The 12,357-nt window shown below is 41.7% G+C and overlaps 1 protein-coding gene across 2 annotated transcripts in view; it reads left to right on the forward strand.

The window, feature by feature from the left end:
- Positions 1-512: 512 nt before the first annotated feature.
- ssh2a (slingshot protein phosphatase 2a) overlaps positions 513-12,357 on the forward strand; it is a 32,038-nt gene continuing 20,193 nt past the window's right edge. Inside the window, exons 1-2 of one of the 2 annotated variants that reach the window (XM_063907230.1) lie at positions 513-716; positions 3,549-3,592. In XM_063907230.1, the coding sequence (XP_063763300.1) occupies positions 651-716; positions 3,549-3,592 (110 nt within the window). In that variant the 5' untranslated portion in view covers positions 513-650. Of the gene's footprint in view, positions 717-3,246; positions 3,402-3,548; positions 3,593-12,357 lie in introns of those variants that run through there. The other variant, XM_063907231.1, reaches the window with a different exon arrangement.

The following is a 12,357-nucleotide window of genomic DNA, read 5'->3' on the forward strand; positions in this document are numbered from 1 at the left end:
ACTAGAGAGACATAACAACAACCAAAAGGCAAAGCATTAACCCTGCACAACCAATCTGAATCTGATTTATTCTCTCCAAAGCGTCCAATAAAGTGTCCTGTTGAGGCTGGAAACCAGCAGCAGCTGACACTGTTTCCTGTGGCTGTATCTGGGTTTAGTTTACTTGTTTGTTCCTCTAATTTACTCTCAAGTGTCATTTGTTTATTGTTTTATTGAGGGAACACTTTTTTTATACTATGAGAGGAGTCTAATAAGATAACATTTTGGGGAAATTAGCAAATTAAGAAAACCTTTCTCCAAGGAAGAAATGAATACAATAAATTAACAGACTCAGACAGGGAGACTCGGACAAGGGGACTGGGTCATGGAGTTTATGACCAGCGTCATTGGACCGCTATTTAAATAACTTTAAAGTCTATGGTAAATGTAGTGAAACATTAACACTCAAAAATAAACACAAACTCTTATTTTGAAAAGAAACCGGAAATGTGTTATGACTATTTTCAGCTTGATGCTGGAGGGGAAACTAGGCAACGAGCTAAGAAATACCATCGGGGACTAGGCATACTGTCGTTCCTGCCAGAAATAATGTCTCGGATACCGGTGCTTCACTGTCCGAGGTGACCGAGGTCTGAACAGCAGCAGCCGGTATGGCGCTGGTCACCGTCCAGCGGTCTCCCACTCCGAGCACCACCTCCAGCAGCCCCTGCGTGTCGGTAAGTATCCGTGAACTGGTTTGACATTTCGGCTCAGTTCGGTTGGTGTGTCAGAGCAAGAAGACTTATGCTCGGGCGAGTTATACTGTACATGGGTGGCTAGCTGTTAGCTTCATACTGTAACCACAACGTCTCACAGTCCTGCAGGGGGATACACGTTTATCTTCCAAGCTATTTAGCTTTGTATCAAGTTAAATACCTTTGTGTCATACAAAAGGTCACATTTTTGTAAACTCAGCTAGTTAGCAGATAGAGCTTGTTTGCTAACTCACTTCCTCCACAGGAAGTTATATCAGAGAAGCCACCAGACAAACCAGCTTGAATATGCATTAACAGTAGTCATTGGGGAGGTTTTATTCTATGCCTTTACACATGGGATATGCTGTCTTCTGTGCCAGTGTCCAAATTACCAGTCATGCCAGCATCTCATCTTCAAATTTGTTTCTATTATAACAAGTTAGTGGAGTGACAGTGAATGTAGAGGAGCTGATCTGAAAGCAGGTTAGTGTGGCAGGCCTGTCAGACCCTGTTGGATGCACTGGGACAGTCCTATTATCCCCTCTGACACTTTGAGGCTTCCCACTTCAGGCTCTTGGCACTGACCCAGGCAGGGCGATGGTGTGGTGGCCATAGATAAGATGCCATCACTCTGGAATATGATAAATTGGCCACATTGATATCTGCAGGGTCTCATGAGAGGGCGTCCTAAAAGACACATCTCGTGGCAGAAGATCATGACCTCTGGTTAACTCTACATGACAAGAGTTCAGCCCCATGCATGTCCCTTAATTTAACCTCAATGTTTTGCAGGGACTGACTAGTTTAAAGGCCTCTCTGACGGGGAATTACATGGGGCAGCCATGCAAATTATGGAGCATGGATTAGGGAAATCCCCAGCTGAGAGACGGTCGGAAAACATCATAACATATTTATAACAACATTTTAGAACTATGGTAGCCTGCAGGGTCTGGGACATTTTATAAAGCCTGAAGAAAAACAACATCACTATGGCAGTTCAAATGGCTGCAGCACATGTCACTTGAAGGCATTACAGCTTTTTATTCATATTAAAATTCTGGCTTTTGGAGAAATCTTGAACAGTCTGAGGAATAGCATGTACATGAATCTTAATTGAAGTCCCAGCAGAGAGGGTGTGTAGCTCTGAGGCTGTGAAAGGATCCCAGGCTGAGGTTACCAGCTGCTTGTCATGAGACCCATTCCTGATGGGAAGCAGCCATGTGAGCGTGCTTGTGAGATGTGTGAGAGGTTGGATCGGGGGGGGGGGGGGCTGGGACAGGGGCTACGTAACAGAGCAGTGTAAGCAGAAAAGAGCTGGGAATGAGCTCCAAAAAGAAAGATGAATAATCATGAGAGGCACAGCTGGAAAGCCACTGCCACATCAGCATATCTTGCTCTTCCTGAACTATATATCAGGGCAAATTAAACACAGGTTTCATATTCTTAACCTATCAATTAATACAGCTAGCACATCAAGGAGCAGCCCCCTTAACAGTGGTACGATAATCTGCCTAGCAGCATGACAAATCCCCCGTTCTTATTGGCTGTAGGACCACTCCCTACATATCTGTGCTGTGGTATGGTTACCATGGAGATCAGCCTGCATTATATCCCAACTATAGCCAGGTTTATTATGGTGCTGTACATCATTTTAATCCCATGTTTCTAAAAACAAATCTTTATTTTATTTTATGTTTTTATTGCACAATGTTTATAGAAATTTAAGTATTCTATTTTTAGTTTTATATATATTTTATTTTATTCAAAAATAGAGCAACTGTGAATCTGATTGATCGTGATATTTGAAGTATACGTCTCTTTTTATATTTCAGTACCGTGCGTTTAAGTGCTTTGCAGCGACATTATACTGGTATCACATTTACCTGGAAATCTGCTGAGCTAGGCAGCTTGGAAACTCCTATTTCTCCTGTGTCACCATATTTAGTATTGAGTGCTGGCTGTTAGGCTGCTGATGCAGAGGACATCTTTCAGCCAGCTCTCCCTCCAGGGGGTCCTAATCACATCTGTGGCAGCGGGCACTAAAACTCCAGCCTTCCTCTCTTCAGGCTTCTTCATCGCCTGACTTCTTCACCTCATCTTCCTCATCCATCATCACTTATCTGCACCAGAATTAGAATCTGCGTTTTTTTGTTGTTGTTGATTGTCCCATGTCTTTGCGTGTCACTGAGTGTCCATCCATACTGTATCTGTTTCTTGTGCGTGTGTGTGTGTGTTTTGGCTCGACAGACAGATTGAAGCCAAAGAGAAAGTTCCCTCAGTTTTGTGAGGGATTACCGAAACAGGCTGGGATTAAAAGTGTGTGTGTGTGTGTGTGTGTGTGTGTGTGTGTGTGTGTGTGTGTGTGTGTGTGTGTGTGTGTGTGTGTGTGTGTGTGTGTGTGTGTGTGTGTGTGTGTGTGTGTGTGTGTGTGTGTGTGTGTGTGTGTGTGTGTGTGGAGAGCTGTGCTGGTTGCATTGGTGGGGGAGGATGATTGCATTTTTTTTAAAAAAGACAGACAGAGAGGAGAGGGCACGGACACTCTGTCTTATCTCTGGTCCCTGCTCGGAGCCTCAGTTGAAATGCCACGCTGGCCCTTCCTTTGTAACTGAAGTCAGTGATGAAAGGCCTGACGTCGCCGCCAGCCAATCCAACAGTCTTTAATGCAAGGTTAATTGAGTCTGACTCAGCGTTTGATGCAAAATAGCCTCCAAAGACTCTTTGGTCAACATCAAACAGTGTGTCCTTTCTGAAATGCTAGCCGCTGACTGATATGAACTTCCTTTTTTCTCCTGTTTTCCGTCTGTCTCTCTGCAGGAGTCGGGCAGTGGTGAGGATGACCGTCGCTCCCATCCCAGGAGGTGAGACCACTTCCTGCTTTGTCATACTCTCCCTCCGGTTTCCTGGAATAACTCTGTTTTTACACACACATTGCCATCCAATAGCATCACTAGAAACTGTGAGTTGAGACTCTGGCCACTAGGGGGAGACAGTGCATCAGATTTATGGGGTTCTCTAATGAATGAACCCCCTTTCTGATACAGTTCTTAAAGCGTTTATGGAATTGTTGCATTTTATACATTTCAGTACGATTCCACCTTTCAACTCCAAAAGGCCTTTTTTTTAGTGCACATAAAAACTGTTTATTAATGCCAACAACATGAAAAGCCCTGTTTCCTGTCATACAAACAACCATATTCACATTTGTATGTTTCCATTTTCTACTAGTAACCTTGGTCAGTCAAGACAATTTCTCAAAACAACCAATTAATTTTTTGTGAATTGCCCTTTAAAGTGGTTTGAGAGTACACTATGTCAGGTGAGGATTGGCCTGAATAGTTTTCCAACTTTTCTTGAATAGCCTTTCATGCTGCAAACAAACGACATCTTTGTGAGTGTGTTTTGTCAATATGTGGTCAGTCCATTGATGTCACAGGCTGGGATTAATTTGCATGATTCTACCTGGTGGTTGTGGTGAAGTAGAGGATTAGCTTTTGATGTGCGTCGCTGTATCTTCATAAAAGAGGAGTGCGTCACCGCTGTCATTGTTCTTTTGTTGAGATGACTCAGGTGGCTTCGTCACTGTGCTGCATCCTGGGTCAAGGCCCTCGCCAGAATTCGAATGCTATGCAGACTGCACACTGCTGAACACATCTGCTTTGTGTTTGTGGGATCTACTTTTTGCCTTTAACCAGCTACTACTAAACCTGAAAACACTCTGAGAAGCCTTCGACATAACCACTTTAAAAGTTTTCCCTTACATCACAGTGTGTGGAGACGGAAGCTCACAGTCATTAAAGAGGGAACAATAAAGTCTATACCACCTTTGTATCTTAAATGGACTTTGTTAGGCACTTTAGTGTACCAATCTTTAAAGTACAAACTAAACAGCCTATCTTTATCATATCTACTTTTTGTGTCAAGCTTGTAATGTTTACTATCGGTGATAACTCGTTTATTTAGTTACTATTTGTTATGACTGCAGATATAGACTTATATACTCCAACTAGGGCTGTGCAATATTAAGAAAATCCAACATTCTGTATATCGTTATTGTTACAATATGGTAGGGCTGACCTTTGATGCTTTCACAAAGTGTTTGAACAATGAAACTTTCATAAATAATCATTAGTAATAAGCAACAGTTAAGATATGTTCAGAACATGTTATATATTGTGCAGCCTTAACTAGGAGTCTCATATTACAATATCAATTTCAAATCAATATACTGTATATATAACCCAGCCCTAGGGTAGAGCTGAGCCTGATGCAGACTGGACTGTTTATATCTTGCTGAGTGTGAGTGAAACGGTGCCATCCTGTCAGGAGCCTGGACATCAGATACAGGGTTAAACTGAGTACTTGGCACATGCATTATGATGTTTCTCAGAAACCCTAAACCCACTTCCCACTCTTGAACGTTGTTGCTATGAAGCAAAGCAGAGCCTCACTTCTTCAGACGGAGATTCAACTCTTTTATTGCATCTTTTTTCTTCACCCTTGAGTTCTGACTGGCCCCGGATCACACTCAGGTTTCACGCAGGCGTGTCTCGGACCCTGTCACAGTTTGTGAGTCCAGCGAGACCGTGCCTGGCAAAATGAAACGCATCTGAAAAAAGCTGCTCAGGCTCCTGCTGGTCTGGAGCCATTAGGGGGGTCAAAGTCTCCGGTCTGGAGTTCATCCACACAGCAGGATAATGTGCACTAACTATAAGGCTAAAGAAATGTTCATTATGCATAAATGAACTGGCTAACACAGCTGTAATGTTATTGAGTTGATTCTTGGCAGCGTATTCAACCGATGATTATAGAGACATGTTCTTAAGAACCTTGCTCTCAAAATATGGACAGACCGGTCTGAAAGCATGACCTCATTGGCAGCTATAATAATATCGAAAGCCCATATGATTATAATTTAAGTTTATGATTGCAGCAGGCCCAAGATAGGCCCCTTGTGGAGCACCTATAGTGCTTTAAACCTGGAATAACAGATAGATTTTATGCTATGTCACACATATATGAAAACTGAAATCATTCCTTAATGCTTTTAACACGCCCAGCAGTGCCCAGAAGGACATGTGCTTCCAATTATCTGTTAGGTAATACAACAAAGCAGCAGCAGCTGGTGAAGTCATACCCATGGATGCTTGCAAACACACACACACACACACACACACACACACACACACACACACACACACACACACACACACACACACACACACACACACACACACACACACACACACACACACCAAGTCTATTCCCCATAGGCCTCACATCATTATAGTTCTATTTTACTATTTACCTAGCTCGCCATTTGCTAAGCATTAGCACATATCCACTCACACACACTCACATGACATGCAGGGTGCAGCCAGGGGCCACACTGAGTGACCCCTTATGTGTGTTACATAAGAGTTGAGGTCCAATTAAGTCCCCACCCTGCATATGGATAAAAAGCAACAGAGCAGGCCAAATTTGGAGCAGGAGACGCTGAGACTGAAGGCTTTTTAAGCACGGTGATATTTCTCTCCCTCTGGATTCCTCGCTCCTCTCCAGAGTCTTTTCTCTTTCAGTTATTCAGTTGACTTCTCACCGACTCACACCCCATATCTCTGTTTCTTATTATATCTTCTGTCTGTCAACGTTCCTTTCGTCCAGACCCACACACAGCTGTCCGTGCCCCCTGCACCCTTCCATGAGGTATAACCCTACTGCGGTCCAATAATGAATCTCTGCCACATGCCGCTGCCTCAGGACTGACACTGATTGTCAAGGAAACTGTTATTTCTATCCAGAGTTTTGAAACTGACATTTGCAGTTTTTGTTGTATTTTAAATCTATCTTTCAATAGTGGAAGAAATGGTGAGCGCTGTTCTGCTGTGGCAGCAGAACAATAGAGGCACTTCATATCCTCCTTGTGACTCCGTAGGGGAAAATCATATGACGTGGCACGGCTGTCAAAGTTGCAGCATCACAAGATTGAAACATCTGCCTTTAAGCATTAGCATTGTTAAAACCCACATGTAATAAACCACTAAAAATGTCGGTGAAGGTCCTCTGTTTTGTTTGCGGTGTATGAAGCAACACCATCTGCTGCCTCAGTTAGAGGTGTGTCGGTGCATTGTATCTACTATAGTCAAAAGTTGACTGCGGATGAGAAAAGCATGTGAGAAGAGAGAGTGGCGGGGTCTAGCTGTTCTCTTTCTGACCTTTACTGTCCATTGTTTATCTGCTGAAGAGCATTTCCTATTACAGAAGGTTAAGGGTGTGTTTGGTCTGTAATAATGCTTGGATAAAAATAGAAACCTGTAATTTAATACTTATTGTAATTAGCGCTGCACAATTTGGGGAAAAAATGGCCGTAGGATTATTTGAACTGGTATTGCAATCACAATATAGGAGGAATGATCGTTTTCAACTCATTTTTATTGAAATGTATTGAAATGATCATGCTGTCTATTCCAAATACGTTTTGTTAGGTCTGGAGAATCCGATTTGTAGGCTGGGATATCTCTGCAGCCCCACAACACTTTATTGAAAATTATATTTTACCATATACAGTGGGGAGAACAAGTATTTGATACACTGCCGATTTTGCAGGTTTTCCCACTTACAAAGCATGTAGAGGTCTGTCATTTTTATCATAGGTACTCTTCAACTGTGAGAGACGGAATCTAAAATAAAAATCCAGAAAATCACATCGTATGATTTTTAAGTAATTAATTTGCATTTTATTGCATGACATAAGTATTTGATACATCAGAAAAACAGAACTTAATATTTGGCACAGAAGCCTTTGTTTGCAATTACAGAGATCAGACGTTTCCTGTAGTTCTTGACCAGGTTTGCACACGCTGCAGCAGGGATTTTGGGTCCACTCCTCCATACAGATCTTCTCCAGATCCTTCAGGTTTCGGGGCTGTCACTGGGCAATACGGACTTTCAGCTGCCTCCAAAGATTTTCTATTGGGTTCAGGTCTGGAGACTGGCTAGGCCACTCCAGGACCTTGAGATGCTTCTTACGGAGCCACTCCTTAGTTGCCCTGGTTGTGTGATTCGGGTCGTTGTCATGCTGGAAGACCCAGCCACGAGCCATCTTCAATGCTCTTACTGAGGGAAGGAGCTTGTTGGGCAAGATCTCGTGATACATGGCCCCATCAATCCTCCCCTCAATACGGTGCAGTCGTCCTGTCCCCTTTGCAGAAAAGCATCCCCAAAGAATGACGTTTCCACCTCCATGCTTCACGGTTGGGATGGTGTTCTTGGGTTGTACTCATCCTTCTTCTTACTCCAAACACGGTGAGTGGAGTTTAGACCAAAAAGCTCTATTTTTGTCTCATCAGACCACATGACCTTCTCCCATTCCTCCTCTGGATCATCCAGATAGTCATTGGCAAACTTCAGACGGGCCAGGACATGAGCTGTTTGAGCAGGGGGACCTTGCGTGCGCTGCAGGATTTTAATCCATGACGGCGTAGTGTGTTACTCATGGTTTTCTTTGAGACTGTGGTCCCAGCTCTCTTCAGGTCATTGACCAGGTCCTGCCATGTAGTTCTGGGCTGATCCCTCACCTTCCTCATGATCACTGATGCCCCACGAGGTGAGATCTTGCATGGAGCCCCAGACCGAGGGAGATTGACCGTCACCTTGAACTTCTTCCATTTTCTAATAATTGCACCAACAGTTGTTGCCTTCTCACCGAGCTGCTTGCCTATTGTCCTGTAGCCCATCCCAGCCTTGTGCAGGTCTACAATTTTATCCCTGATGTCCTTATACAGCTCTCTGGTCTTGGCCATTGTGGAGAGGTTGGAGTCTGTTTGATTGAGTGTGTGGACAGGTCTCTTTTATACAGGTAACGAGTTCAAACAGGTGCAAATAATACAAGTAATGAGTGGAGAACAGGAGGGCTTCTTAAAGAAACACTAACAGGTCTGTGAGAGCCAGAATTCTTACTGGTTGGTAGGTGATCAAATACTTATGTCATGCAATAAAATGCAAATGAATTATTTAAAAATCATACGATGTGATTTTCTCGATTTTTGTTTTAGATTCCGTCTCTCACAGTTGAAGAGTACCTATGATAAAAATTACAGACCTCTACATGCTTTGTAAGTGGGAAAACCTGCAAAATCGGCAGTGTATCAAATACTTGTTCTCCCCACTGTATTTAGCCTTTATAGTGGACCTTTTCTGGTAATTTTCAGGTTCATATTTGTATTTTGTGCCTTTGGTGTGTTTAAATGCTTTAATGTTTTTTTCTCATACTGCCAGCACCTCTTTTTACCCTCTGTCTGAAACCAGAGCCCAGTCTGCTCTGATTGGGTAGCTGGCAGGCCCTGTTCTGATTGGTCAATGGCTTAGAGATTTCCCGTCCCTTAGCCTATGAAGTACAATGTGTTGGAGCGCTAGTATAATGTATGCGTTCAGGCAGAGGGAGTGTGTGGGTGAGAAACTCCGTCTTTAGGGAACTTGTGAATACACTCCCTATGGGCGCCGTACATATGGCAGCCCACTGCTCCTAACACTAGGATGGGTCAAATGCAGAATGTAAATTTCTCCTCTGTGGTACGATTAAGGGTTCCTTCTTCTTATAGGATTTGCAGATCATTGACATCCATAAAAAATTAATACAAAACGATATAACAGGAAAGGGAAAACCCCGTAAAGCATTAAAGAACCTCTTAAACTGATATTGTGCTTTCTATGATTTGAATATTGCAATTGCAACACAGTTCTGACAAATAGAGCAGCCCTACTTTTAATATTTGGCTCAATTAGCTTAGGTTGCAGGAGGAACTTCCCAGATAATGAGCCATTACTCAACATTAAACTCACCTAGTTATTCGTTCTGAAATCACTGATCAGAATCATGTGTGGTGCAAGCCAACTTTTACTTTATTGACTCATGCATTTGCTCTCACCCATACGCACCCAAGCAGAGCAGGATTAGCATGAATTTAATAAGGCTGCTATTAGAACAAGTAGGGCAGGTGTAGTAACAAACACCCAGCGCCAAGAACACCATCTGTGTTTGCATCTCCTCATGTGGGGACCTGCCTCTTTACATTTCAGGGCTGTTCCTCTGTCATTTACACTCAACCGTCAGTACCACACCTGCCTCCTGTCTTCCCACAGTTAAACATAGAATACAACAGTCCTAGATTAGTGAGAACATGGATGGCTTCCCACCACAGAAAAAGGACATGTATACAGAGCTCAGTTTTACATAAAGGATTTCATGCATATGGTGAAATGGGACATCCCAATAAGCTATAGAATAGGGGTCAGGATGTCTCAAACACATCTAGAATTGGAGATAATATTATAGAAACAGAAACATTAATAAGCTTAAAAACACCTTAAAACCAACCAAAACCCTCAATACTGAATGTATATCTTTTTTTTATAGTTAATAATATTCTCTCAAAGTGTTTGACCCAGCGGCTTTTGGAGGATTACTTCTATAAGGTCTCAAACCTTAAAACACATATTGCTTCTGAGCTGCAGCTGAGGACATGTTTGGTGCCTGTAAACAGGCTACTTCATTTCACAGTTCGGTCTTTGTCCGTCTTATCTGGCTGTAAAAAAGAGCTCCCTGTTTCTCCAAGGTTAAGTGCTCCTATCTCAACAGAGGGGGCTGAAAGGTCGGCAAACATTTGAACTGAAGGCGTTGCAGTCCAGCTGTTCTTTGCTTTGCTTTCAATCTTGAGAACTATGCTTATGTTGTTTGTTTAAAGGTTTTCAGGCTAGGTGTTTGAGCTACTGCTACAAGTACATCATTTTGTTTAAACTCTGTAGTACGATGGGCAGTTCACAAAGCATGGTTTTCAATACATTTTTTTTATAGCTGTATCGAATAGTTGGAGTAGTCAAAGCTTAAGTCATGCCTCTAACATAAAAACATTCAATTCTTGGCAGTAATTTACAGTGATTTTGCAGCAGCTAAGAGCCATTTCGAGGCATTTCCAATAGAAATGCCTAAAAAAATAAATACAACAATAATAATAATAACAATATAGCTTTATTTGTAGCACTTATTGTGTAAAGTGCTTTACAAAATGGAACGCATCACAAGTTAAAAACCAACAACAATAAATTCCCCTCAGATCAGATGTTGAGATACTTTCAGATACATGCAGCATAGCAAAAAAATATAACATTTTAACGATTTCAAAATTACTCTCAGAAAATAAGACAAGTCAATCAATGCAATGATTTTTATTTATTTATTTTATCTAACATTTATTTAACCAGGCTATAAAACCCTATGAAATAACATGTAAAAGGATGACAGTAATAAAACCTTCATAATTATAATAAAGGGTCAAAAATATTTGGTAGAAGAGCAACCTCAAAGGAAATGTTGCTATTAAAACAGTTAGATCCCTTTAAAGACCAATAAAATAAATAAAACAATATAAAAGTAGTTCAATTATAAAGACTAAAAGACCATTTAAAGGAGGGTGTCGCTAATAAAAAGCTAATCTAAAATGATGTGTCTTTAGCTGTCTATTAAAAATGAGGGTGAGGACATAAAATATGAAAACCTCAATAGAAGCTTCTACTGTAATTTCATTTAGTTCAATATTTTTTACAGTGGAGACAATTATACTGCAGGTTTTATAGCTGTGTTGTAGACCGTTCTTATAGCTCCACATCTCCAGCTCGGCATATAGTAAACAACTCTCCACAGAGATTAAAATATACCCAACACAACAACTACAGCACTTTTTGAACTGAATGTTTTCTTCACATTCCCAGCAAGCATCAGGATGATTGTGCAACTCCAGGTCTCAGCTCAACCACATCAGACTCTCGAGTAACCAACCCACAGACAAGTTCCCACTGAGTGCTGGTAGATGTGACGACACTAAACAGAACCACATGATAGAGCACCCAAAGCCGCTGTGTGTATGGGTGCATGTCAGGTGGATTATGTGGTCACAGTTGCTGGCAAAAGTCATTGGACAACCTGCCTTGTGATGCAAGAGTTGTTGATTGGAAGGTGAGACGGAGGATGTGGGATGTCATCATGTTTAGCCAGGCAGGAAACATGTGTTTGGTGTCTGAGAACACTTGCAACATATTGGTTATGTGCTTGAAAATGTCCAATGGAATAGCTAAAGCCTCCTGGGATTGTTAGTATTATAAGTAAGTAATTATATCCTCTAAAGCTGATTTATCAGTAAAGGGGGTTGAATATATATAAACTACAATAGCTTTGCTTAGGAAGAAGCTAATATCCTGACTGTTATAAATAAGCCATGCATGGATTGTTTTTCCTTTGTATATTTAAACAGAACCACATAATTGTAAAGGATATTAGAATAACAAAGTGGACGTGTTCCTGTCTCTAAATTGACAATTTAAGACAACTTTTTCTATAGTTTTAGATGAACTTACAGAATCCCTGCAGCATCCTGCCATAGACACATTCCTGTATTGTTATGTTTTGTGTCTTTAGTGTTGTTGTGTTCCCCCGTACAGTTGGAGGGTCTGTTGTGACAACAGTAAATTGACATGAGAAAAATGAGAAGAGGAAATATTTCAGACAAGTTTTTCCCAGCAGTAACCGTAATATGTCAGAGTCAGTCCGGAGGAAGAGGCAACATAACAAGCT

This window comes from Eleginops maclovinus, chromosome 18, assembly GCF_036324505.1.
Source record: "Eleginops maclovinus isolate JMC-PN-2008 ecotype Puerto Natales chromosome 18, JC_Emac_rtc_rv5, whole genome shotgun sequence".
Classification (NCBI taxonomy): domain Eukaryota; kingdom Metazoa; phylum Chordata; class Actinopteri; order Perciformes; family Eleginopidae; genus Eleginops; species Eleginops maclovinus.